We start from the raw sequence: 23,502 nt of genomic DNA, 5'->3' as shown, positions 1-23,502 counted from the left end.
GCTTTAGTGTTTCACATCTCTGGGATAATGCACTTCCATCTGTCCTTTAGCAAATGTGTCACTGTTTTTGCATATTGATGCTTTCTGATGAAGTATTGCTTGTAATTGAATTTTGATACTGCCTTTTTAATGGAACATTGGAGGAGAAAGTTGAGAGTTCTCTTGTGAGGATAAAGTATAAATGATGTCCTGCTTTACTTCAGCTAGTTTTATGAATTGCTGCCCAGTGCCCACAAAGATTATTTAATATTATACATCTTGTCAATGCACGAACACTTTACATATAATATTACAAGACAGCATTTACAAAGAAAAGGTGTGGGTTTTTTTTGTTTTTGTTTTTAATTACCTAGTGATTTCACTTTCTGAAGATTTATGGTTGCTGGAATTGGAGCCACAATATTTTCTGTCACTTCGTTGTTAAACTAGATCTGATCCTTTTATTTCTTCAGTGTTTCAATACTGATCCTTTTCACACCAAGCCGTTTTATGGACAGAAATAGCAACATAAGTTTTAGAGTGCAGCATTTACAACTTGATAAATAGATTATAAAGTTAAATGATAATATTTTTACAAATAATGCTGTTGATAGTGAATACTTGTTAAAAATTGTTAAAACTTCACTCATAACAGCCTTTGCAGTTGAAATTACAATGCTTGATCCCAAATAAATTAATATATTTTAAAAAAATTGAAAGCCTGTTCCATCTTTAACAAAGTATGTTTTTAAACTAAATACTGAAAAAATACTTCCTCCACTATAAAAATATATATATTATTGCCATCTTTTTTAATATACTTAATATGTAGTAAACTAGGTATGTAAATTGTGTTAATCTTTTGAAGCATATTCCTAACCATGTTTGAAAAATTGGCTGATAAAATTGTATGTACTAAAAATTGCTTCTGTCTATACTTAGTGCCTACGCTCTGGAAAAATGTTAAATGAACACTTCCCTCTTTGATATCAGAAACCACACGTTCTGTTTCAAGTGCTTGTTTATTTTTATATCTGTCTGTCTGTAATATATAATATATATTCCATTCTTTATGTACATACACTCCATGCTCTTGATATTTGAGTGTGTTAGCCAGCAGTGTCTACTGGGACCACATATGTCCTTGTGCTCCTCAGTAAGCAGCACCTCCACAGTCCATATACAGAAAGAAAATGGTGCCCAACATTTGGCATGAACTCTTACGTACATTGCCATGGGGAGGATGTCAATTTGTGGATTAGGTCTGCTGCAGGGTGGACACATTCAGGGGTTGGATGGAATTGCCTTGTGGGCTGCCAGTTGGACCAATCTGATGGACTTCAGTTTTTCCCTTCACTCTGGTATTTTTTTCCTGGTACCAAGACTTTAGGATGTCTAACCCCAAGTCTCCAGCAAAGCCCCCATGCCAGGGGACAATACCTATAAATGAGGGGCATGCCATATGCCTCTCTTGTTTGCGGGAATCCTATATCCCAAGCAAATATACTATCTGTAAATCCTCCTTAAAAAGAACGTCAAAAACCAGAGGGGCCTGTTTATAGATAGTTTTTTATTGGGCCACTCTGTGAGACTGACTTGGGATCCTGGTGCTTCTGGTCCCCTCGACAAGTTTCATCTCTTCCCAGGAGTGCTCTAGAGCTGCATTGTCCAAAGCTTTGGCTTCTGTTTATGGCAGGACAGACAAAAAGCTTTCTAAGCAAAAGGAGCGTCACTCCTTGGGGACAGTGAGAGTTGGATCTCCTGTGAAAACTTGCACTACAAACAGATTTAAATCTCCTCGTTGCTCCCATTCCAAGGAGACTTATCGGCCCAATATGGTCATTGTAAGAGTTCTGAGGGAGCATGCTACTGAGGCTTCACTGCTGTATCAATGCACTTAATTGGCCCCTATCTCAGCGCCAACTGCTTTGATGTTAACTACCACAGTACCAGCATCATTGGTACTAGCTGTTTCCCTAATGGTCACATTGATGCCAACAAAGCTATCTACACTCCCTTCAGTACCAGCTGTATAAGCGCTGACTACATTGGCACAATCAATGTTGATGCACTCCACTCTGGCTCTGATGTTTGTGGCATAGCCCTGTTCCGTACTGGTGAAGTATGTGAAACCCGGATATTTAGAAGTTTTGGAGGAACCTGAATCACTACTCTTCTCTACAAATGTGAACAGTCTGTCATTGATACTGGGACCTGCAATACCTTTGATTCCAGGTGTATCACCTGGTCTGACTGCTCCTACAGTCTAGGACCTAGACTCTCCTTGCAGTCTAGCAGTCCAGTTTTGATGCCCCCCCCCTTGGATGTTGAATGTTCTGTTTTCTCTTCACCTGAGTCAGAGGAGTGGGCAACATTCTCCTACATGTTGGGCTTCTAGGTGCTACTGTCATACTACTATTAGAAATAATAATATTCCTGATAGGCCCCTTCTTGTGATTTTTATGGACTGGGAAGAGAATCCAGAATTCATTCAACAGAGACTATTAGGTACTCATATGCTCTGGTATCCTACTCCATGACCTTCAGGCCCTTCTCCCTGTAATATTCCAGAGTTTCCTGGCCTCGGCGGGTCCATACCGACTAGAATGCCACACCTGTGTATCACCCACCCCCGACAGAGGGAGGTAGTACTCTTCCACAGCTCCACAACATGCTCCTCTCAGGTGGCTTCATGAGAACCTGCCCATTCTGAGGAAGAGCTGCCTGAAATGGGAGATCTACCTGGGCCCACAGCTATATCATCCTCAACCCTCCACTCCATCTAACCCAAATAATTTGAAACATTTTCAGGACTTGTTCAGAAGAGTAGCTGAGGCTATGCAAAGTCCTCTTGAGGAGGTGTAAGAATCCTCACATAAACTGGCATACTTCATTCACCCATGTCAGGTTTTGTGCATTCCTGATTAAACATGTCCTGTTGGACCTTGCAAGAAATGTATGGCAGACACCTGCAATTGCTGCTCCTATGTTGAAGAAGGCGAGCAAGAAATACCAAGTCCTCTCTTCGGGAGCAGAATTTTTCTATTCATACCTGGTACTGCGTTCCTTTGTACTGGTTGCAGCTAATGAGAAAACCAAATAACATAGAATGACACCAGAAGAACGAGAACCAAAGTATCTTGGTTTATTTGGCCATAAAAACTAGTCTTTGTTGAGTACTGGTCCATTTATGTATTCCACCTCTGGGTATGCATGCACACATGACTGGAGGGTTTTTGCAAGCAGTGTCTATTGGTCCCCACCTGTGCCCCAGCTCTACTTGTGCTCCCCACCAAGAGTATAAGTGGAAGGGAGGACCGACTGCCAGTTCTTTCTTATCACTTCATGGACTGAGTCAGGATCCTCCAACGTCCAGAGCTTCTCCTTTTTTTCCATCCTGTAATTATATGCAAAGACATATTATTCTTAGTTTGCTGTTAGAGTTTTTGATGGTTGTAGTTATAGAGTTAGAATCTCCACTCCAGGGAACCTTACCAGTCTCCCAGTGTGGGACTTGGATTATGCCCAGGATTTCATGCTTCAAAACCTGTGGTTTTGCCCCTGCAAGTGTGATGTTCTGTACCTCGGGGGAACACCCAGCACCGTCATGTCCATCCTTATAATATGATTGTGTGGTATCTAATGCAAAGCTTGTCATGTCGGGTGTCTTCAGAAGGCTCATGATGCACTGAGCATCGTTGTTATAATAATGTTATAGTTATCGTTGTTATACTGATGTCACAGTAATGTTATAGGTTGTAATTTCATGTATATAGTTATGAGGCTGAGAATGTGTTTTCATGGCTTAAAGCAAGCCCAGGCAAAAACTTTTGAGAAGCAGAGGGGCAGTTCACACCTCTTCAGAGCATGTATGGGACAAACCCAGCCTAGCCTCACAGGAACAAAGGATACTGGCCTAGGCAACAATAAAGGATCTGTTGGACTCTCGAGTGAGTCACCTCTCTTCCTTTGGTTAGTTTGGGACTGTGATGAGGGAATGCTTACCTGACTCTGAAGGGGTGGGGGGCAAGGCAAGAGAGAAGAAAGAACATGATAAAAGGGAGAGACATTTGCCATGCTCTTTCTCTCTCTTCCACCTCCATCTATAAACATCACCACCCAGTGACTGACGCGCTGATCAAAGGGGAGAGCCTGGCTCAATGGCAATCAGCCAGCCTGTGGTGAGAAACATCTAAATTTGTAAGGGCATTGAAAGTATTAAGATCAACTTAGAATGCGTTTTGCTTTTATTTCATTTGACCAAACCTGACTTATGCTTTGACTTATAATCACTTAAAATCTATCTTTAATAGTTAATACATTTGTTTATTCTACCTGACGCAGTGCATTTGGTATGAAACGTGTCAGAGACTCCCCTTGGGATAATAAGCCTGGTACATATAAATTTCTTTGTTAAATTGACGAACTCATATGAGCTTGTAGTGTCCAGCGAGCATAACTGGACAGTGCAAGACAGAGGTTGCTACGGTTGTGTCTGGGACCAGAGATATTGGCTAGTTTCATTCGGTTGCACGATCCAAGGAGCAGCTTACCTGCCAGAGGCTGTGCGTGAACAGCCCAGGAGTGGGGGTTCTCACAGCAGGGGAGGGAAAGGCTGGCTCCCAGAGTCAAGGATTGGAGTGACCTAGCAGATCCAGTCCAGATAACACCAGAGGGGAACATCGCAGCATGTTTTCAGTCAGCGACAACCACCAGCACTGCCTCTACTGCCCTTGGGAGGCACATATTTCTGCCAAGTTCAGTATTTGCCACTTGGGAGGTACATATTTCTGCCAAGTGCAGTATTTCCCTAGCCGAATGCAGCAGGTGCAAGAGCTCTAGCTTCAAAAAAACTTTATGGAGAAGGCAATGAGACCCCTGTCAAACCCCGTCTGTGGAGACCCCTTGTACGTAGGCTGGAGTTGGCAAGGAGTGTGCTCCCTAGTTCTCTGTCTGATTCCTGAGTGGAGAGAGGCACAGGGAGGACCCTTTGGCTGGGCCCCCTTATGAAACATACAAAAGCAGATGCCCTCTTAGACTCTCTAAGAGGAGAGATACCTTGCTGACATTGGCCTGCTAAACCCAGAGTTGTGAGTTCATTCCTTGAGGGGGCCACTTAGGGATCTGGGGCAAAATCAGTACTTGGTCCTGCTAGTGAAGGCAGGGGAAAAATGGGGGAGGGATAGCTCAGTGGTTTGAGCATTGGCCTGCTAAACCCAGGGTTGTGAGTTCAATCCTTGAGGGGGCCACTTAGGGATCTTAGGCAAAATCAGTATTTGGTCCTGCTAGTGAAGGCAGAGGGCTGGACTCAATGACCTTTCAGGGTCCCTTTCAGTTCTATGAGATATGTATATCTCCATATATTACTATTATGTATTGGATCCTGTCCAAGTTGGTCAAGTCTTCATGCCAGAAGGGCTTCCTAAGCTGCATGACAAGACACATAAGAGCAAGTCTTCTTCAGTACTGGTCTCTGCAATGACCTTGACACTAATGCAGTACCACCTAAACTGAAGCACTGAGAGCCGTTGAAATAGTCAGGTCAGAGACCATCAATACCATCATGGCCCTGTAGGGAACTGCCATCTACCACCACTCTGGTTGTGACCGATCACAACCTCAGAAAGTACTGGTGACTTGTATTATTCCAGACAATATTTTCATCCTGGACCCACAATCTCCCTTGTTATCAGGACAAATCTTAATCAGGGAGATAGCCTTCTCCCAGAGTATTTGTATCTGTGGTTCCATCCACTAGCCGCATTTTTGTCTCCACGGATCTGCTGGCACTACTGATGGACCTGGAGCCAATCTTTTCATCTTCAGTAGCGTCGGCTGTACCGGTGGAACCAGCTTCCCCTTCACCCAGGAAATTCAGCCCAGACGGTATTGAGAATCTTCTGGAACCAGCCTCGGCCACACAATCATAGAATCATAGAAGATTAGGGTTGGAAGAGACCTGAGGAAATCATCTAGTCCAACCCCCTGCTCAAAGCAGGACTACCCCCAACTAAATCATCCCAGCCAGGGCTTTGTCAAGCCATAAACTTCCAGATATCCTCCACCATGAAGGCTCCAGTAGGGGTGCTCTCCTATCAATGAAGCCATTCTGGAACCAGCTAGAACTGTGTGGCACACACCTGCCACCTGTGCCACTACCCCCAAGAGGGCAGGGAAGTGATACTTTGTGTCAGCTAAGGGAACTTAGTTCTTGTTTTCTCACCTTGCTCCAAATGCCCTAGTGTTGCAGATGGCCACTGAAAGATTCAGGCAACAACGCCTAATAATAACTCTCACAGATAAGGAGGCCAAACATCTTGACTTTACTGGGTGAAAGGTCTTTGCATCTACCAGTCTACGGTTTAGGATCTTGAATTATGAGGCCCATCTCACCAAATATGATTTTCTGAACTACTCTAGACTTTAAAGATAAACCTCAGGAGGACTGGGCTCAATTTCAAGCCCTTGTTGATGAGGGCAGATTGGTGGCCAGGACCTCTTCACAGGCTGCAATCAATGCTGCTGATACTGCATCAAGATCCTTGACAACTGCCATTGTGATGCGGTTGGAGTTGTGGTTACGGTCTTCAGGAGAATCCAGGAAGATTTAGACCACAATTGAGACCAATTCCACTCATGAAAAATGGACGAGTTTCTGCACATATTGAAAGTATCTAGGGCAACTCTTCTCTTCCTGGATATTTATACACCTGCCACAAAGAGGAAATATAAACAAACTTACAAACCAAAGCTCTTAGCTCAAACCTTTTATAAACAACACTCCTACGAGCCACCTTGCAAACGACAAAGAATGCAGAGATGAAAGATATCTGGTGCCTCCCACTCCAGCTGCAACTACCTGACCTCACCCTCCAACCAAGAAACACTTTTGACATGATACTAGAGAGCTGTGAATGAATATCGATGGCATCCGTACCCGATTTATGAGATTTATTTGAGGCCATCTAGTGAAAATTTTCCCAAAACTGGGAGGTGATATCTGTCACTCATCTGATGTTATCATCCATTCCAGCCATACCATCAAGTTTCTTCACCGCTCTCTCCCAAAGCCTCCTTGTCCGTGCCTTTTCAGGGACCACTCTCATGAGGGAATTCTCTTTCAGGCAGTACAATCTGTTCTCCCCTAAGGAGCAATACAGCAGGTACCCTCTCAATACTGGGAGAAAAGGGTTCTATTTAAAATATTTCCCCCCCAAGAACAACGGAGTCTGCATACACATTCTTGACCTGTAGTAACTCAACATTTTTATTTGCAAACTGAAATTCTGCATGGTTATGTTGGGATTGATAATACCATCCCTAGAAGAAAAAGAGACGTGTTCATGGCTCTCAATATGAAAGATGCATACTTTCATGTGAACATTCATCACGCTCATAGAGGGTTCCTCAGGTTTGTGATGGGCCTCCATCACTAGCAATACAGGTTGCTCCCGTTAGGGTTAGGTACAACTCCCTAAGTCTTCAGAAAAGTGTTTCTAGTAGTAGCAGCTCAGCTCAGACATCTTCTCCATTTTCTCATATGGAGATAACTGGCTTCTGACCAGCACGTCTTGCCTGGAAGTCTTGACATCAACCATGTCACTGTTCCATCTTTTAGCATCCTTGGGAATCTGTGTAAACATGGAAGAGTCTACCTTGACTCTGACACAGTCTGTGGAATTTATCAGAGTAACGTTGGATTCAGTCAAGACAGGCCTACCTCCTCATGGACAGATTTCGCACAATGTGTGTTCTCAAAGAACTGGTTACCCGCAAGCCTCAAACATCAGTTTGGGTGTGCCTTGCTCTCCTGGGCCATATGGCATCATGTACTTATGTAATGCTATTTGCCTGACTCCACCTTTGCCTGAAGGCTTGGCTTCGAACAGTACGTACACTGAAGAAGCACAGCATGAATAGCGTAGTGGCAACTAACTCCAAGATGAAGGCTTGATGGAGTGACCGTGGACGTGTGTGTGGGAGTTCCCATTCTGTTTCCCACATCTGACAAGATAATTACAGAGGCCTCCCTGATAGTCTGCACAATCACACAGCACAAGGTACTTGGACACCTCAGCAAGTCAGAATGCACATCAGTCTTCTGGAACTGAGAGTAGTACGAGAGGCTTGCAAAGCATTTCTACCATTCAGACAGTCCCAGCATGTTCTGATAATGTCAGACAACCTAACCACCATTTCTATCTAAATTAGCAGGGAGGGGCATGGTCGCCCCCCCACCATGTATATAGAAGCTGTCAGTTTATGGAACTGGTGCATACAGAATCACATCACCCTGTTGCCACCCTCTCAGGCACCCAAAGTTCACTTGTTGACCACCTCAGCAGGCATTTTGCCACCAGTCACAAGTGGGAGTTACATGATTCAGTAGTTTAACAACATCTTCACTCAGTGAAGAACCCTGACTTGGGACCTGTTTGCCTTTCAGCAAAGTATACTGCTCCAGAGGAGCCAAAAGATAGTACTCCAGGGTTGGTGATCTTTTCTTGCCTTGGGACAGATTATGTCAGTTATGCCTTCTGTCCCATCCCACTGCTATCCATTTCTATGGAAAATTCTAGCCAGGGCACAAGTCATCCTCATTGCCCCTAGATGACCCAGACAGTTTTGATTTCCAAGCCTCCTACAGATGTCATCCCATCCACTATCAGCGTTCAGACCTTTCCAGATCTCTTGACCCATAAAAATGGCAGGGTCACGCATCCAAACCCTGATGCTCTTCATCTCATTGGAGATCAGTATTAGAATGGACATCAAGCCTAAAATGCTACTGCTCTAAGCTGTATGCATCCTTAACAATAGCGGGAAAGACTCTGCCAGAAGATGCTATGTAGCCAAGTGGATGCATTTTTCTATCTGGGCCCAGCAAAACCATATAATCTCCAGAGATGGTGTATATTTCTGCTATTTTGGACTATCTTCTTATCCTCAGGACAGCCGGCCTTTCCCTTAGCTCGCTATGGGTTAATCTGGTGGCAATTAGTGCATGTCACTCCACATTGGATGGTTACTTAATCTTTATCCACCTGGTAACAGCCAGGTTTTTGAGTGCCTGATCAGAATCTTTCCATCAGTAAAAAAAAAACCAAACCTTCACTAGAGTCTTAATTTAGGACTGACTGTATCCCACTCTATCAGTTAGCACAGTTTCTCCACGTGAGATACAGGCTCACTCTGAGGACACGAGCAGTTTTAGTATCATCACTTCAGAAGGTATACCTGATTGATATTTGCAAGGCAGCTATATGGAGTTCCAGTCACACATTCACAGCATATTATGCCTTGGGTCCAGAACTCCTTCAGTGACTTATCCTTTGGAACAGTGGTTCTACAAGCAGCTATTCCACCTGCATCCTCGTTCCCCCTTCCTCCTTTCTGACTACTGCTTACTAATCGCCGCCAGTAGAATACACATAGGATCAGCACTCAAAGAAGAAATGAAAATTACGTATTTGTTGTAACTGAAGATCTTCAAGATATGTGGTCCTTATCCATATTTCGTTATCTGTCCTCCCTCTGATTTGGATCATGAGATTCATTTGTGGTAAAGAAGGAACTGGAGACGCTGTCAATCCTCCTCACCCCTTATGCCCTCAGTGGGGAGCACAACGAGAACTGGTATGGACCAGTGGACACTGTTTGTAAGAATTCTGTGGGCTCACACCTGTGGTGCGCATGTGTATCCACAATGGACTATGGATAGGGACCACACATCTTGAAGAACTCCAGTTACAATAAGGTAAGAAACTTTACTTTCAGTACATCTTCATTTTAGAGTTTCAAATCACCAAACACTACTGGCCTGTTACTATAATACATTTTCCATTTTTTTCTTGATAAGCTACCACAGGAAAACTGTGAGTGGTTTGCAGAAGGGCATTTAAAAGCAAGAACATCACCAAGTGGCACTGGATGCTGTTGACAGTATTTCTAATATTGTGGTCACATTAGTAGTTGTGAGAAGGGAATCCTGGCTTCAAAGTTCCAGGTTTCCACGTGAGGCTCAATCAGTGGTGGAAGATCAGCCTTTTGAGGGGCTGAATCTAAACGTTAAATGTAAGATCTGGCCAGACTGTATCCCTGAGATTTGTGCATAGATCTTGCTTTTTCACATGCACACCATGTAACGGGGCGAGGGGGCTAAAAATTGATGAGTTTTTAAAAATGGATTTTTAAAATGTAAACTACATGTTTTGTATTTAAACTGGATTTTTATTTAAATTAAATACACCTCTACCTCGATATAACGCTGTCCTTGGAAGCCAAAATATCTTACCACGTTATAGGTGAAACCGCGTTATATCGAACTTGATTTGATCTGCCGGAGTGCACAGCCCCATCCCCTCCCGGAGCTCTGCTTTACTGCGTTATATCTGAATTTGTGTTATATCGGGTGGTGGTATAACGGGGTAGAGGTGTAGAAGCTTATTTTTTTAAAAAACTTTAAAATTTAATTTGAAATTGACAATTTATGCCAAGGTCTAAACAAACTATAATATATTAAAATATTTTAAATACAAAAAATTAAGGAGTACATGTTTGCTGCTGAAGTTTGAAAGAAAGTCAAACTACTGAAGTGGTAGAAGGCGCACTGGCTAAGCACCTAATAATGAAGTTTGTTGAAGTGCTAAAACAGCTTTTGTTAGAAGTAGCTTCTGCAGGTGCAGAGAAAATATTTTCTTCATTTCAGTTTATTCAACTAGTTCAGTTCAATGACTAGTTTATGCAAAGTTAAGAAACCAGTTGAGAGTTGAAAAAGCAGGAAAGCTTGTTTTCTTCTTCCAATTTTAGCTTGTTTTCCTCTTCTAAAGACTAGGTGTGAGAGGATGGGATCTACTGGTTTTAAAATCGGAAGGATATGGGGAACAGAAATAGTATGCTCAATTCACTAACTACAGATAATACTTCCTTATTTAATAAACCAGTCAGTTTTAAATGAAAAAAAAAGTTTTGTTAAACTTTTTGGTATACTTTTTTTCTTATGTATCCACCACATTTTAAGGTTTTATTTAACTAATTAAAAAAAAAAGTGCGTTGGTTCATTTTGAACTGCCACTCAGAGCTTGACACAAAGCACAAATAAAAAAAATCTAGTAAATAAGAAATACATCATTCACCCATTTTCTAACATCATAAAAATGTAAAAAATTTAGATTTTTGAAACGATATTTTGAGATAGATCATTGCTTAAATAAATATGTTTAGATGTAATATGGCTCTGTGAGCTAAGATCAAGTGTAAGTAGTCTCTTGGCCTATCCAAGGCCGTGATCAAGTGTCTTGATGTTTTTGGTCTTTTGGCCTCAAGATGAAAACCTTGACTGCGTCTCTGGGGCCTTGAGGTAAAAATATTATCTAAGTTATATCTACTTGGTTAGCAAAATGAAGCACCACATTTAGTGCAAAGGCTATATTTAGTTGCAAATCAACATGATTTAATGATTACCAACCAGTGAAAATCAATCTTTTTTTAAGAAAATAACTAAAAAATACAAGTGCAAAACAAGATTAAAATTAATTATTAAAATCAAAGTTTCCAGCTTGCTGTTTTTAAATCATGATTAAAATCGGTGATTAAAATTGTTTTGATCTAAGTCAGCCCACCTTGCCATGTAGAAGGGGCTCAGCCAGCTCAGAAACAGCATCTTTCTCACTTCTTTCGAGGACCTCTGTACTGTTCTTGACAGGGTCAAGTTCAGTGCACAGAGAGGAGGAAGGTCTGAGGTAGTATAAGGAGGGCTACTGTTGGAGATGGTGAAGGAGATGCTCATTCTTTCATCCTCAACCCTGCTCCCATCTGTCTCCCTGGGTAACTGTTACTACTTGTTCTCTGGAGTGTTCTCAGAATCTGGGATCCTCCTTGAAGGGAGGGGGGGATAGTCTTCAGGACAGCTTTGGCTGGAAGGAATTTGGTATTCCTTTTTTGTGTCTGAAAACTTTTTGATTCGCAAACAATTAAAAATATTTTTTTTTAGATGCTGTTGGATATAATAAACAGTAAAAAGAAGAGCAGATTTAGAGTGAACATATCATTTTGACAAAATGTGTTGTCTTGAATTAATCCACAAATTTAAGAAAATGCAAATTACAAATAAATCAGTTCCTTTTTATTGATTTTGGTGTGAAACATAGCTGTCAGTTTTGATTTTAGAATATGATATGCATTGTTTAGGTTTTTAATCTATACATCTGGTAAAATTATAGGGACAGAGAAATAAGGAATTAAGAGGAAAGTAACATTCTGTATTTATTCATAGATAATGTATTGTTAAAACTTGATTATAATCTGCTTTAAGTGGCTCCAGTAGTAACTGTCTGTGATTTGATGCCCAGAAGGAATCTCCCTCTAGTGGAGTGAGATGAGAATTTAGTTAACAGATTTCCTTCTGAATATAGTTTTGATTATACTACATTATTAGTATTATTATTTTTAATGTTTCCATATAATACAGAAAGATCTGGTGGTAGTCAAAACTTTAAGAACTTCATAGTTCTAAGCATAATTTAAAAAATTGCAAACATACAAAGTATTTGCTATACAATGTAGTTGTATAGAGATTTGTTTTACACAATTCAGAATATTCAATTAAATACCTGTGCCCTATGAAAATATGTGTTATACTAGCATATTATCCCTGTTTTGCATCATTTCTTTAAAAAAACAAAACAAAGTCTAGATTTCAGAGAAAATATTTCTTAAACCATTTTGTGTGGCGTTCAGATAGGTACATAATACAGATTATAGTGTAAAGTACTGATAGTATACCAATTTTTAAATTAATAACACAATTAAAATTCATTGTTATTTACCGTATTAAAATTAACTGCATTCTCACCACCCAGTGAGAGTTCAGGGACTTAACAGTATTCTGAAGCATTCCTTCTTACTAAAGTCTGTCTTTCTGCAGCTCTTGGATTGCTGAAAAAATCAGTTGTCTGCCTCTAGTAGAATATTTCACTTGAAATTCTGTTAGTGGGACACAGTCTTGCCACGCAAATTGCCCTGAGTTGTGTAATTGCATGTATGTCTCCCACCTCACTTACTATGGCATCTATCTCCTTATAGTGGAAAAGAGTTGAAACCTGGCATTGGTTACAAAGCACTTTTGGGTGAGGTTCTTGGTCTTCTGTTGTGGATGTCAGACTAGGTGATCATAATGGTGCTCTCTAGCCTTAAAATCTATGACACTAGCAATAGCTAAGAGGCAAAAGGATATGGTTAATTACAAATTAATACCTTCTATTAGGAAAGACATTTCTGATGAATGTGTGGCTTCTCATTCATTGTGTAGGTTGCTGTAATACATAGTTTAGTAGTCATCAGTTGACTGTTTATCCCTGAAATAAGGCTTTTAAATGTGTTCATACCAAATGCATTCCTAACAAATGTTGATTATTTTTTAAATCTGTTTCGTGAGTTTAGAGCAGAGGTAGGCAACCTATGGTACACGTACCAAAGGCGGCACACGAGCTGATTTTCAGTGGCACTCACACTGCCCGGGTCCTGGCCACGGGTCTGGGGGGGCTCTGCATTTTAATTTAATTTTAAATGAAGCTTCTTAAACATTTTTAAAACCTTATTTACTTTACATACAACAATAGTTTAGTTATATATTATAGACTTATAGAAAGAGACCTTCTAAAAACGTTAAAATGTATTACTGGCACGCAAAACCTTAAATTAGAGTGACTAAACGAAGACTCAGCACACCACTTCCGAAAGGTTGCCAACCCCTGATTTAGAGTGTCATTTTTTGAGTGGTGCAGGGAAACATTCTGTCTAACTGTGTAGCACCATAACAAACAAAGCACGCATCCTGGCTTAAACAGAAATACAGTTGTATGTTAACTGAGGTACCTGAAGCCCCTGCCAATTCAAATACCCACAATTTTTGAACAAATAAACTCTTTTGCAAACATCTTGTCATCTTACTTGTATGTTTATTGTACTTTAAACACCAAATTATCTGTAAATACCTAAGGATGTGATGGATTTCTTCATCACTTGATTCTTCTCCCCCTTACCACGCTTTCTTCTTTTGAACCGCACTACCTCAGACTTTTCTCTCCTCTTCCCCTCCACGTTGCTGTCATCTACCATCCACCCAGATCCTCCCCATCAGCCCTCCTCTCCTTACGGTCTCGGACTCTCATCCTCTGTGACTTCAGCTTCCATAATGATGATCCATCCCTGACCCCTTAGCTGCATGTTTCCTCTTGCTCAACTCTTCATTTGTCCTGCAACTCTCACTTGCCAAAAGGGCCATTCACTTGACTTGGTCTTCACCAAGCACCCATCTCTCTCTCTGATCTCTCTGTTGCTGAGTTCCCCCATGTCTTTTTCAGCATTGTCTCTCAGCCCTCTGACTCTGCATTTCTATGACTTCTAGTCCATCAGTGTTGCAGACTTCTTATCTGCTCTCAGCTCTCTCCTCTTTGTCCTTACTTCCATTGATACAATTGTTGATTCAGTTCTTTACTCTCCTTCGCTCTTGACTTTTTTGCCACTCTCTCCCATTAGAAGATACAGCTCTGCTAACCCCCAACCCTGGGTCGCTCCCAAAATCTGATTCCTCTGTTCCTACTCTTGTGCTGTGTAGCATATCTAGCAGAAATCCTCTGATCAGACTGACTTCCTCCACTACAGATTGGTTCTCTCCTATTTCTGTTCTGCTATCATCCTAGCTAAACAACTCTGCTTCTCCATCTTAATTGAATCCCATGTCCTCGGTCCCAGCCGCCTATTTGTCACCTGTGATTCACTCCTCAAATTCTCCCCTTCTTCTGCCTCCACTTCTCTTTCTGCACAAGATCTTGCTGACTTATTCTAAGAGAAATTTGACAAAGTATGATGTGATCTTTTGTCTCCCCTTGATTTGCCTTCTTTTTCCTCTTCTACCACTTTCTCCATCTCTCCTGTCAGAGAGACTGGAGTTTCTCATCTACTCTCCTCCTTTATCGCCTCTTTTCACAGTGACCTGATCTCCCTTGTGTGTACTCTCATCTCCACCTTACTCTTCCCAACTTCTCACTCTCCCCTGTCTCTTTCCTTCACAATCCAAACATGGTCTCTCCTATCTTAAAAAAATAAAGAAAAAAGACAGCAAAAAAACACAACCGTTTCTCTCTCCAACTACCACCCCATTTCTCTTTTTCTTTTAATCTCTAAGCTCATTAAACATGCTGTGTACAGTCAATGTGGGAGTTCTTCTTCATCCTAGACTCTGTACAATCTGGCTCGTGCCCCTGGCACTCCACTGAAATTGCTCTTGCCAATGTCTTTACCTCTTCCAAGCCAAAGCTCAGAACCAGTACTCTATCCTCCTCAACCTGGTTCTATTGTTACTAGCATAATATAAATAATAATATTGCAGTGTTAATGGAATACACCACAAGTGTGCATGTTTTTAGTGGGATCCTTCCAGGATCTGTTCCCTGCCCAACATTGTTCAATTTTTAAAATCAGTTTTCAAGGGAAAAAATATAAACCCATTGCTGATAAAGTTTGCTGATTACACAAGGGTCAGAGTGGTAAATAGTAATGTATGTTATAGAATGATCTGGATGGCTTTGTATACTGGACAATCCAGCTGCTCTTTTTGTGTGTGGGAACTACAGCAAAATACAAGGTCATACATAAGAAAAACAAAGACTACATAGTAGTGTCTTGGAAAGCAGTGACTATGGGATAATACTAGATAACCAGTGGAACATGAGTTCCCATTGTGGTGTCACTAAAAGGGTTAACCTGATTATTGGATGTATAAACAGGGTGATACAGAATATGGGTAGGAAAATGGTGTTACTGTTGTATGTTGTAGTGAGATCATTAATGGGTGTTGTAAAAAAAGCTCCATGAGTGACTTTAGATGTGGAAAATGTGTCTTAGATGAGATAGCTATGTAGTTTATAGGTAGCTCAAATGATAAGACCTATGTTTAAGGTTGCCAAACACTTTCCATTATAAGACCCTGGTTTTGGTTGCTTGCAACTGTGCCAAACTTGACTGTCTTGGGCTAAAATTTTCCTTTCCAAGTGTTTGCCTGAGGCTGAATTTTTTTAAATGTCAGCAAAAACACTTCTTTGCCTTGCTACCAATATTATGATGCTGCCTGCAATGTCATATTTAACAACCCAACTGATCTTTTTCCTGGTGTACAGTTGTTGTCTTTTTAGAATGTTGTTGTACTGTGCTACTGATAGGTTTTTTTGTTCACATATAAATTATCTGTTGCTAATTCTAGTTGGAATTTTAAAATGTCAGAAATAAGCCAATTATATAATAAATAAAAGAATGATTTAATAAAATTAAACATTTTTTAATCATTCTCCAAATTTTCTTTGTCTCCTTAGAATGTGAAAGCATTTGCATCATCAGATAGTCTAGCCAAGGTCCAAGAAGTAGCAAGCTGGCTTTTGGAAATGAATCAGGAACTGCTGTCTGTGGGCAGCAAGAGGCGACGAACTGGAGCGTCTCTTCGAGGTAATGCTTCCTCAAGCCAAGTAGATGAGGAGCAGATGAATCGAGTTGTGGAGGAGGAGCAGCAGCAGCAGTTACGACAACAAGAGGAGGAGCACATTGCAAGGAATGGGGAAATAGGTGGAGCAGAGTCTGGACTTGGTGACAGAATTGAATCCCAGCAAGAACAGTTAGAAGAAAACAACAATAGGCTTATTGCAGTGGATGAAGAATCCACTGGTAACCACGAGGAGGAGGAGGAGGAAGAACATGGTGCTGAACAAGAGGAGGAGGTGGAAGAAGAGGAGGAAATGGACCAGGAGAGTGATGATTTTGATCAGTCTGATGACAGCAGCAGAGAAGATGAACACACTAACAGTAATAGTGTCACAAATTCAAATAGCATCATGGATTTGCCCATACACCAGTCATCTCAATTCTACATAAAGACAAAGGTGAGCAACTTAATTTAATTTTTTCTATTTTGTACTTAAGATGTTGGTTACTCAGGATTAGAAAATAAATTGCACATCTAATTTACTCTGAAATCTTTTACTGATTTGAGTATGTTATCTGCTAGAACAATACACTTTTGGGAATACATTGATTCTTAACATAATATACTAAGTCTCACCTATTAATAATCAAACTCTTTACACACATTTGATATAAATAAATAAAGCTGTTCATAGACTAATAGAAATAGAAGTCTGGAAGGGACCTCAAGAGGTCATCTAGTCCATCCCCCATGCTGAGGCAGGATTAAGTATACCTAGACTATCCCGGAAAGGCTTGTCTAATTTGTTTTTCAAAACTTCCAGTGATGATGATTCCACAACCATCCTTGATAATCTGTTCCATCACTTAACTATCCTTCAGAAACAAAGCTTTATGTATTCGATAGAATGGCATTCTTAACTTCTTTCATATCATAAGCCTACAGTCTCCCGAAAATGCACTCAGGAACCATTTGTGACATTTTCCTTCTCAAAGGAAGCATGAGAGCTTCTTTTATCAAAAGGCATCGTTCTAAGGGATTGGACATATGCACTTTGAATTAGAGACAGGAAATGGGAGAATGTTCAACTCCTCATCCTAGATAGCTTCAAGTGACATCCTTGGCTAAGTATAGGTGAAAAAATAATAGTTCAAGTACAAAGTCATCATATGGCGCTGTGGGGTTTGTGAAGAATAAAGAAATCACATTTAATAATTTAAAGGGTCATTGTCGATTTTAAAAAAAAGTCATTCTTCTGTCTGAAAATGTTGAATTTACAAGTAGCCTCTATGGGCTTTTCTGTACATGAGACTTAGTGTGCAGCAAGCCTGGGTGTGAATTTACAGTTAATCAACCTGCCGTACACTAAGTGGCTGCATGGACTTTATTGCCATGCACTAAAATTTCCTTAGGATGAAGGTCAAATAGCAGTAGATCAGAGTGCACTCAGGAACAGGATCCACATGGCTGCTTAGTGCACAGCAGGTTGATGCATTGGAGATTCACACCCAGCTTTGCTGTGGACTAGATCCCTGTATAGACTAGCCCTCAGATTATTGAAAGACTGAAAAAGCTTTAAAAGATGATAATCTTTGCTTTTAAAAGTTTTTTGTGTTATCAGTTTCACTGTTTGGTGGTGGTGCAAGTCATTTCCCAGGCTTTTCAAAAGGGAGTTTACTAATCTTAACAGCAGCAAAAGTAAACGTAAAACAGCCACAAACAGTAATGTGGATAGAGAAAGAGATTGGAGGAGAATGGCCATAATCATGAATGGTGTTGCTCCTGGGTCTGCCCAACAGATTCTTCTAAACATCAACAGCAGGAAGGGAAACTCCTTTTACTCCCTCAATAAATAAATAAAATAAAATAATTATATGTGTTATTTAAAGGATACATTGTCAGAAAACTTAATTTTAAACATTGTTTATTATCTTGAAAATATCAATTTGTCAGTGTCTCCTCAAAATCCACTACTTAATTTCAAGGTGATGGCCCTATTTTAATGTCAAATGCATCAGTACAAGCATATTGATAGAAATACTGTACCAGAATCTGTGCGACTACACTTGTACAGACATACAGACACCATTGGTTTTCCAAATGTGCAGTAGTACGTTTCAGGTATTGGTAGTTAGAATCTAAATCTCCCATTAAGTTTTTATCTATTGTGTTGATTGAGATGCTTGATTTCAAAAGTTGTTATAAGGATCTTCCTAGGTTTTTTTTAAGGAAATAATGGAATTTTACATGTACATTGTTAGCTGTCCTAAATGTTGAATCATATATCTCTGAAGAAATTCCATTTAAAAAGATGTCGTAATGGAAACACTGGCATATCATTGCCAAGTTTTGTCAGATTTTCTTGGCTCTGTTAGTCTTACAACCACTAATTCTTCTGCTGTGATGCTTTTTTCTCAACCAGCGTAGTGTGATGAGGAATGACATAACCACCTATACTCAAGCATTTTGAACTCTGTGCTGAACATACAGTATCCCTCCACCCGAAAAACATTTAAACTTGCTGGATCAGTAAGTTCAGAATTTGTAATACAACTATGTAAACAACAATACTCAATATATATGCATGCACACAGAGCAAGAGATAGTGGTTAACGGTCTTTACTTTTGCCTCTTTTTCATTTTTTTCATAATGAATACAATTTTTATTATGTTTTAAACAAGGCACATTTGATGTAAATAAGATTCTGGTGTTTGGAAAGCATGTATAGGTAGGATTTTTTCTGTATTGTCTGATAGCCACTTTTCAGTTTGATTCCGTTACTAAGACTTGAACAGCACAACAAGAAAAATTCATTTTGACTAATCTGTTTTTAAATCATCTAAGATTAAAAATACAAACATCTTCTGTGCAAAGAAACACTGCAGAAATCCTGCAAAAAGTAAAATGTTGCATCACACTCAGCTGATGATGGAGCGTGAACAATTACTATCTGAAGCAGGGTTACTGAATACTAAAAAAAAATGACATGTTTATATGTAATAGCATTTTTGAGACAAGCACAGTATTTGTGGACTCTTATTAACACTAATAAGTGTGATTTCCAGCTCTGACTATTGTAAATTGAAATCAAATGGTATATTTTTTAATTTTTTTATTTTTATCACGCGAAAAGAATACCATTCAAGTCAGATGACTTTTTCATACAAATAGTCTCAAAAAGTTAAAATGATATATTTTTACGTCTTCACATATGCTTTTCTGGGCTCATTAGGATCTGATTACTTACTGCTTCAGGTCAGATTACCTAGCTCCTTATTTGGATCTGTACATTAATTTAACTTGTTTTGTACCACCACCTTCAGTAGAAATAGTGTGTGGAATCTGCTGCATACTGTCTAAGAATCAGCCGTAAGTTTCTTTCTGTTTTTAGGCGAAACTTAAAAAGTATATTCGGTTTTGGTTTTGCAGTAATGGGATTTTTATTTTTTTTAAAAATCTCTACTGGAGTGGTAAGCTTTCTCATTGTGCCATTGGTAATACAGCAGTGATTTTTTGTTAATGTTCCAGCATTTAAAAGATTCATTACCTCCTTTGTCCAGAAGCTCATATAAAAGTATGTCTGGTCGTTCTCTACTAACTACCACTAATTGCTGGCCCCAGGGAGCTTCTTTTTTTTTTTTTTTTTTTTTTAAGTCTTAAGACTATTGTAGAACTCTTTCCTTCCTACGTATATCAGAAAACATGTAAAGTAACACTTATATTTCATGATACTAATTATGGCATCTGTTTGATTATGAATACACTTTATTACAGCTAATCTCAGGAGCATACATCCACTAATCCAGAACAACTACTAGGTTGGTCCTGTCTTCTGTAGCAGTGTAGGCAACATGTGCAATGTTTTTCTTTCTGCAAAGATAACAAGTAGCACCCAATATACTACTACCAATATACTAATACCAGTATTGTTCAGCTCATGTTAACTGTCATACCTCATTTTTAAATCCTTTTAATTTCTGTTCCCTTTCTTTTAACTTAAACTGCTGAGTGAAGTCTCTAACCTGATTTTTTTGTTTTATTTTGTTTTGTTTTGTTTCTTGTCTTGCGGGATCCTGTGACATTAAGGGAAGCTACCTCAAGATTCCCATGTAAAGATATAATGTATCCTAGTTATGCTTGCCAACTAATGTCCAGTTATGCTTGCTCCTAATATTACTCTTCCATATAAGCAATTGCTGTAGTTTCACAGGGATGTTGTGAAATTCCAGTGAGTAAAGGAGGTGGTCTATATGATTGTGAATGGGAGGGAAATTGGTTCTTCATACACTCACTTAATGTGATCTATGTTGTGAAAGAAAATTGACTGTTCAGACAGCTGAGACCAGTCAGCCTAATTCTACCAAATATTGTCTCACATCTCCATGAGGGAAAACAGAAAATAAACTCCCTTATGCCAAAGGTAGGAGGTGTTGGGGGAAATGTGAGTCTCTACAAACAGCCCCCAAGGCAGGTCCAGTGAGCAAGACGTGTAGTTTCTCTGTCTGTTCCCACTCCTGAGAAAACACCATCACAGGATGACTGTGACAGTACAGTGACCACGCTTTAAGACTCCTGTTTGAGTTCAGTAGTGCAGTGAATTAAGGTTCCCGGCACAAGGTTTGATTCTTGAGCCACAGGAAATTGTTCCCAGGTTGTTGAGAGGGAGGCAGGTGAATGGCAGCCTCTCTACATTGAGGGGTATGCCCTTCCTTTGAAGGCAGATATCAGCTTGAATTTTGGTGTCATTTTATTTCTTTTCATACCAGTGTCCTCTTTTCCAAATGGAACTTCAGTAGCCATTTCTCACATGCCCATGCAAGTGGAGATTTTGTCCAACGCTGATCTTTTGCAGGGATAGAGTTCCAAATAGCATTGTTGGCTGTTCTTCCCCATCCTGTGGGATGCAAAAGGACTCAAATTTTGAAATCCAAGTAGATAAGCCTTCAGAGAGCTGGGGAATTGTTAGACAGCAAGCGGTTGTTTTTTCTCTCCCTGCCTTTTACGAAATGGAAACCTATTCCATCTATTCTATAGACTCAAGTGACAGGAAGCTGTCATCTACTACTGGATATTGAAGAAATGATCAAGCTCTTGTCAAGACCTTCCTTTCACATAACAGCAGTTTCATGGTTTCGCTTCCTGGAAGTTTTCCTAGAAGAGTTGTTCATAGGCTTGGCAGATCATCAGATGCTTATTTCAACATTCCTGGTCTTCCTTCTCACCAAAATGTGCCTGAGTTTCCACAATATTGAGGTTTTCACATGAGGGTGGCTAATGGGGATCCTAGCTGCAGCACTTTAACAGAAAGGTGCATGTCTGCACCTGTACTTGGATAACAGGCTAATGTGAACTCCTAAAAATCAGAAGCCAGGTCTACAACGGAAAGGATTCAAGAATATGGGGACATAGGTGAGTCAGCAACCATGAAGAACACTTTGACTTCCTTCCAGAAATTTAATATAGTTGAGAGTTTGCTTCATTATTAAAGTGGTCAAGATGTTTCTATCACATGCAACAACAAAGTTCAGGGAATGGATTACTATTTTTATAGACCGGGGTGGCCAACCTGAGAAGGAGCCAGAATTTACCATTGTACATTGCCAAAGAGCCACAGTAATATGTCAGCTCTCCCACCCTGCTCCCAGTACCTCCTGCCCACCGGCAGCCCCACTGCTCAGCATCTCCCTCTCCCTCCCCGCACCTCCTGATCAGCTGGTTTGTTCCGTGCAGGAGGCTCTGGGTGGGAGGGAGGAGGAGCGAGGCCATGGCAGGCTCATAGGAGGGAAGGAGTGGAGTGGGGACAGGGCCTGTGGCGGAGCCAGGGGTTGAGCAGTAAGCACCCCCCAGCACATTGAAAAGTTGGCACCTGTAGCTCCAGCCCCAGAGTTGGGGCCTATACAAGGAGCCGCATATTAACTTCTGAAGAGCCTTATGTGGCTCCAGAGCCACAGGTGGGCCACTCCTGTTATAGACATATTGAGTCCTACTGTGGGAGTATATCCAGATTCAGAGTTCTAAGGTAGCTTGTCAGGACATAAATCAGTGGGTGTGTTCTTTCTAATGAGTTATTGATGTCCAAGACTTCTCTACCTTGGTTACTCCTTGTCCCTCCAGAATTTAAGGAGAAAACAGGTTCAAGATGGAAACTCTCCATGAAGATACCAGAAAACTTTTAGAGAGAGAGAGAGAGAGTGAGTGTGTGTTTTGTGAATCTAAAGGATATGCTCAAATAAGCGTGTATGCTATCAGTCTAACCCAGCAAATCCCAAATACATGCATTTTGGCTTCTCCATCCCCTGGGTGGAGTTAAAAGTGCCTTCTGATCTTCCATTATTCAAGCAGTTTTCTGGTCAGTGTTCTCTTGGAGAATTAACTCAGCCAGATATATGTAGTTCTTCAGCAGGATGACTCTACTACCAAATGTTGATTTTTCTGTGGTGGGATCATTCTCAGATTAAACTGTTTTTTTGTTTGTTTAATGCCAACCTACTTATATTGCCCCAGACACCAGGAACAGAGTATTTGGCAAATGGGTGTGTGCGCACTCTCTCCTCTTCCTTTGCGTTTAGAAGACCAGACAGAAATTCATTGTCCAGATTGGCACCAGAGTTTTCTATTCTTCTAGAGGTTTCGTTCAGGGAAACATTGAGGTCCCTACAGTTATGGACTCCTGCAGTTGAAATAGCCAGACTTAATCTGACTAGAGGTTGATAGGATGGATTTTTAAATAATCTCAGGCAGATTTTCAGCTGGTGTAAATTGTAGCACTAGTGACTTGAATGGAGCTGTGATAATTTGCACCAGCTGAGGATCACCTCCCAGCCCTCGGAGTTTAAATATCTGCCTTAGGAACTCTGAACAAGGCTTGCGAAGATTTCATTTAGCCCTAAAGAGACTCAAGCCTATGGAGACCTAGGTTGTATTTGCCGGTCAGACAAAATGATCCTATAGTGGAGAGACTGTTCGTTTCAAGATGATACAGAAAGCTTGTAAATGAAATTAAACATCTGCTATGCTGATGTGAAATTCTTACTGAGTTATTTTCAGT

At 40.4% G+C, this 23,502-nt stretch overlaps 1 protein-coding gene and 1 long non-coding RNA gene across 6 annotated transcripts in view; one reads left to right on the top strand and one right to left on the bottom strand.

Moving 5' to 3' along the window:
• The window catches only part of FBXW7 (F-box and WD repeat domain containing 7), a 295,125-nt gene that overhangs the window by 138,069 nt on the left and 133,554 nt on the right, over positions 1-23,502 (top strand). For 4 of the 5 annotated variants that reach the window (XM_039540657.1, XM_039540659.1, XM_039540660.1 and 1 more), the window contains one exon: positions 16,350-16,910. The exons of the other annotated variant lie outside the window; for it this stretch is intronic. In XM_039540657.1, coding sequence (XP_039396591.1) covers positions 16,419-16,910 — 492 coding nt within the window. In that variant the 5' untranslated portion in view covers positions 16,350-16,418. The remainder of the gene's footprint in view (positions 1-16,349; positions 16,911-23,502) is intronic. 5 annotated transcript variants of the gene reach the window in all.
• LOC120406215 lies at positions 3,102-6,492 on the bottom strand. Its single transcript, XR_005599141.1, has 2 exons — positions 6,203-6,492; positions 3,102-3,376 (listed from the first exon to the last, which is right to left on the bottom strand). It is a non-coding gene; the product is annotated as an uncharacterized LOC120406215 (long non-coding RNA).

The sequence above is a fragment of the Mauremys reevesii genome, linkage group 5 (assembly GCF_016161935.1).
Source record: "Mauremys reevesii isolate NIE-2019 linkage group 5, ASM1616193v1, whole genome shotgun sequence".
NCBI lineage: Eukaryota > Metazoa > Chordata > Testudines > Geoemydidae > Mauremys > Mauremys reevesii.
This window is presented reverse-complemented; position numbering and strand designations above follow the sequence as displayed.